The 4,403-nt window shown below is 39.3% G+C and overlaps 1 protein-coding gene across 8 annotated transcripts in view; it reads right to left on the bottom strand.

Annotated features, from left to right (window-relative positions):
* Positions 1 to 4,403, bottom strand: part of CACNB2 (calcium channel, voltage-dependent, beta 2 subunit) — a 512,677-nt gene that overhangs the window by 10,180 nt on the left and 498,094 nt on the right. For all 8 annotated transcript variants that reach the window (XM_006894308.1, XM_006894305.1, XM_006894306.1 and 5 more), the window contains one exon: positions 579 to 730. In XM_006894308.1, coding sequence (XP_006894370.1) covers positions 579 to 730 — 152 coding nt within the window. The remainder of the gene's footprint in view (positions 1 to 578; positions 731 to 4,403) is intronic.

Genomic DNA, 4,403 nt, shown 5'->3' with positions numbered 1-4,403 from the left:
GTTTTGGATTTCCATTCATTCATTGCCGCAATTTTCTCCCTTCCCACCCCTCCCCACCAGCTCGCTTCCCCCTCCGAAGAGAGAAAAAAAAAAAAGAAAGAAAATTCCTTCATTAGTATACAATTCAGGATATTTTTAAGTAAAATAACTTAGAAGCTGAGAGTACTTGGTGGTGAAGAACACGGTAACAGCTAGTTCAGTTTGATACCATTGTCTTAATTTCATTCTTTGATGAATTTATCCCCCAGTGAGTGTGTATCATCAAAACTGACGCCAAAAGAATAAAATTGGTAAATAATGTGTTGAGTTTTATTCTGTGAATAGTTGGGGCCATGTGACTTCTTTAAAATAACTCAAGGAACCCCTTACCTGTGGCTCACACTTTGAAAATCACTATTCTATTGAATTTACTAATCAGGTATTTTTTATTATATTGTTTTTAAATCCTTGACCAACGTGTGTCCTTAAATTCCTTAGATTCACTGTAAGAACAATGCCTATTGTAATTGAAAAGGAGAACATAGAAATGCTTATTTGAAAACTTTGATTACAAAACAAACAATAGCTGCTCCACTTACCTTAGGAGAAGAAATCTTCACATAGACGATAATAGGAGCCAAAGAAGTTTTACTAAGTTGAGCGGGATGGTTTATAGTGTCGGCATCAAGGACTACCAGTTGCAACGTTCTTGCAAGTTCAAAAATCCTTTCAATTTCACTCTGAACTTCAGCTGTATGAGTTAAACAGAGGTCAATTACAGTATTTTTTAGAACAAATTAAAGATAAAGGAAAATGGTACATCATTCCCACAACATGAGACAGGTAGGTCCACCATTATGCTACTCTCCATAGACAGCAGAGCTGATAAAAGGTATGGTATCCTGTGCAAAAGGCAGGGGCTTGGATGCTAACAGGAAGGGCAGCAATTTGGTTTTTTGTGTTTTTTTTTTAAATGTTTAGAAAAGTTTTTATTTAAATTTTGTTTTCATTTTATTATAGATCATATAGGAAATAACAATTTGAACTCAACAGTTGTCAGAGGGAGAAGAGTGCGGCAGCCTGCTTCCACAAAGTCACTTATCTGCTCTCATTCCTGTCTGGTCAGAATTGACTCATACCTGAGCCTCCTTTCGGTTTCAGGGGCTGTAAATTGCATGGGAGGAGAAGACCCGTCTTTCTCCTGAGGATTCTTTCTTCCTCTGGTGGATTCGAACCCTCAGAGTGGTTCAGCCTTTGGGGTAGGCTCCATGCATGAACTTTGGAAATACCTTGGAAATATCAGGCAGTCTTATTCTGTTCTTTATATAGGATTGCCATGAAGTAAAGGGAACTCGAGTGGTTGAGTGGATAAAAAATTGTGCTGCCCACCTAACGACACATAGTTCAAACTGACTAGCTGCTCTGTGGGAGAAAGACAGATAATCTCCTTCCACATAACTTACAGCTTCTGAAAACCCACTGGTGAGTCAACTACAAGTCAGTTCTAACCTGATGGTACAAAACGCACCACACGCACTGGAGTCAACTTGATGGCAGCAGGTTTGGGATTTGGGGAAGGGCTATTTGTCTACAATATCTTTAACATTTGGGCAATTATTTCTTCAATTAGCTATAAAATTTATTTCCAGGGGAACACTCTATGTCCACAAAAAATAAAATTTACTGGCTTTCCCTAGTAACTTCTGTTTTGTGCTATAAAACTCTATGGAATAATTTCATTGAAATATAAGAAATGTGAGTCTTCCTATGTTTGTTTTTGATCACTTCAACCTAGCAGTCATTCTCAGCTTTTCCTTCACTGCTTCTGTTTATCTGTGACACTGTTACAGATTATCTGTTTATCTAGACAGAGTCTAGATCTGTTTATTGGCAAGCTGAAATATAACATAAAGTAAGGAGGACATTAAGAGTTCCCATAACAAACTTTAGGAAGCGATATGGGCAGTTCTACTCTAAGAAAAATTGTCCTAGGGCTGCTGAGTTAGAATGGACTCAGTAGTTTGCTAGTGGGGTGTTCCCCCACCCTCCCTGGTCATTTGCTTTTTATAAGAAAATAGTACAGGCAAAACTTTTTGTGATGATGCAAACAATCTGCATCTGGTGAACAAATGTAGTGGTGATGAGCTATCAACCCAAAGGAAAGCAATTATTTTTTTTTTTTTTTTTAGGGAAGCAATTCTAAGTCATCAGCTGCTCTGAAAGAGAATGATAGGTAAACTCCTTCTGCGTGATTTATTTCCTCTGAAAACCAGCTAGGAGGGCCAGCTATGGATCAGTTCAGATGCAATGGCAATGAGCTTTTGAAATGCTGCTGGTAGCTGCAAGTCATATATGCAGCAGAGTATGTGAAATGTAGCTAGTATGAATAAGGAGTTGCATAAGCTTTTACATTTTAATTATTTAAACTTAAGTAGGCACATGAGCTAGATGCTACTGTACCCGGCAGCACAGGTATGTGAAACCTAACGGTGCTGTTTACAGCTGTCTCTTTAATCACAGAGGGCCGGCCCATGAGGCTCCGACAGGCCAGCACATGTGGACGTGGGGTTGTGGTCAGGTGCCATCAACTCATTCTGGACTTAATGCCTGAAGAGAACTGTGCACGGGGTTGTTTATAAGGTATATAGACTCAGACACCCAGTGGAAAGTGTGAGTAGTCAGAACAGCTGTGAAGAAATGAGTTTTTAATGAGGATGTCTTAAAAAAAAAAAATCAGAGCTCAAACTACTTGAGATCAACTCAACTCACTGCCACTGAATTGACTGTGACTCTGATCTTCTATAGGGTTTGCAAGGCTGCAAATTTTAACAGGAGGAGATTGCCCATCTTTTTTCCAAGTGGATTTGCCACTGGTGGATTTGAATCACCCAAGAGGTGCAGTCTTAGGGTTAGCCATAAAACATGCTAGGAACTCCACCAATAGGGCTCCTCTAGGAGATAATGGCTTTTAAATAGCATTTGGCCTTGTATCACCTGTGACAGAGTCTTGAAAATGTTGAAATAATAAAAAAAGAGGGAAAAAAATAAAATGCAAACCTGATCAAGTTTGAGGATCTAATAGTTTCAAGCTCTCATCACTTACATCAAGCAAGGTTGTGTGTGCCATCTGCATAATGCAGGTTGTAAATAAGACTTCACTGATCCTGACTGCACATTCCTCTTCACAGAGTTTGGCTTCATTAATGATTTGCTCAATATACAGCTTGAAAGGTATGAAGAAAGGATACATTTCTGACTTTAATCTATGAAGTGTTCCCCTGCTTTGTTTTGAAAACAGCTTATTGGTCTAGGTATAGACTTTGCATGAGTACAATTAAGTGTTTTGTGATTCCTATTCTTCTGATTGTTAGCCATAGTTTGTTATGATCCACCTAATCAAATACTTTTGTATAGTCAATACAACAGAGATAGACATTTTTCTTTTATATGCTGCTTTTATCTAGAATCCATATCAACAATAAATAACCTTGGAGCCACAGCCTCTTCCAAGCCCAGCTTGAACTTCTCTGACAGTTCCTTGTCAATGTACTGTTCTAGCCACTTTTGGATGATCTTCAGTTGCATTTCGCTTGCATGTGACATTAACAATATGTTCGAAACTTTCCACATTCTATTGAGTCACCTTTCTTGGGAATGGGAACAAATATGAATCTCTTCCAGTCAGTTTGCTAGTCAGGTGTCCTCCAAATTTCCTGGCATAGACTGGTAAAACTTCATGCCTTTGGGGTTGCAGTACAGTTTCTTACCACTAGAGATCTCTTTAATAATATTATTATTGTTGTGCTCCATAGAGTTGGAATTGACCAATTGCTGTCCCTCAGGCGGGTTTTCAGAGGCGGTTAAATACATGAGAGGAGACTGCCCATCATTCTTCTGTGGAGTAGCTAGTAACCTTGAACCATGTGCCTTCATGATTGCAGTGCAGCTTCATTTCACTGGGCTACCAGAGCTCCCTTTAATAATATTAAGTGTAGTTAATACTGCTCCTTGGAGGGAAAGACTCTGGAAATTTGTCTGACATACTTTGGACATGTTGCAAGGTGTCCTTGGAGAAGGGCAGCATGCTTGGGAGGGTGGAGATACAGCAGAAGACAAGAAGACTCTCTATGAGGTGGATTGATTCAGTAACTTGGGTAATTGGGATAGGTGTGTCGAAGACCGTGAAATTGGCACAGGACAAAGCAGGGTTTAGGGCTGTAGTACATAGGATCACAATGAGTCACAGGCTACTCAATGGCACATAATGACAACAACAACAACAACAATATTAGGGAGCTCTCATGGCCTAGAGGTAAGAATGTGCACTGCACCCATCAACAAACGAATGGCTAGAGAAGCTGTGGTATATTCGCACAATGGAATACTATGCTGCATTAAAAAACAAGGAACTCATGCAATATTAT

The sequence above is a fragment of the Elephantulus edwardii genome, unplaced genomic scaffold (genome assembly GCF_000299155.1).
Source record: "Elephantulus edwardii isolate Elephantulus edwardi_28Jun2011 unplaced genomic scaffold, EleEdw1.0 scaffold00139, whole genome shotgun sequence".
Lineage (NCBI taxonomy): Eukaryota > Metazoa > Chordata > Mammalia > Macroscelidea > Macroscelididae > Elephantulus > Elephantulus edwardii.
Note: the sequence above shows the minus strand (reverse complement) of the source record. Positions and strands in the feature narration are given on the sequence as shown.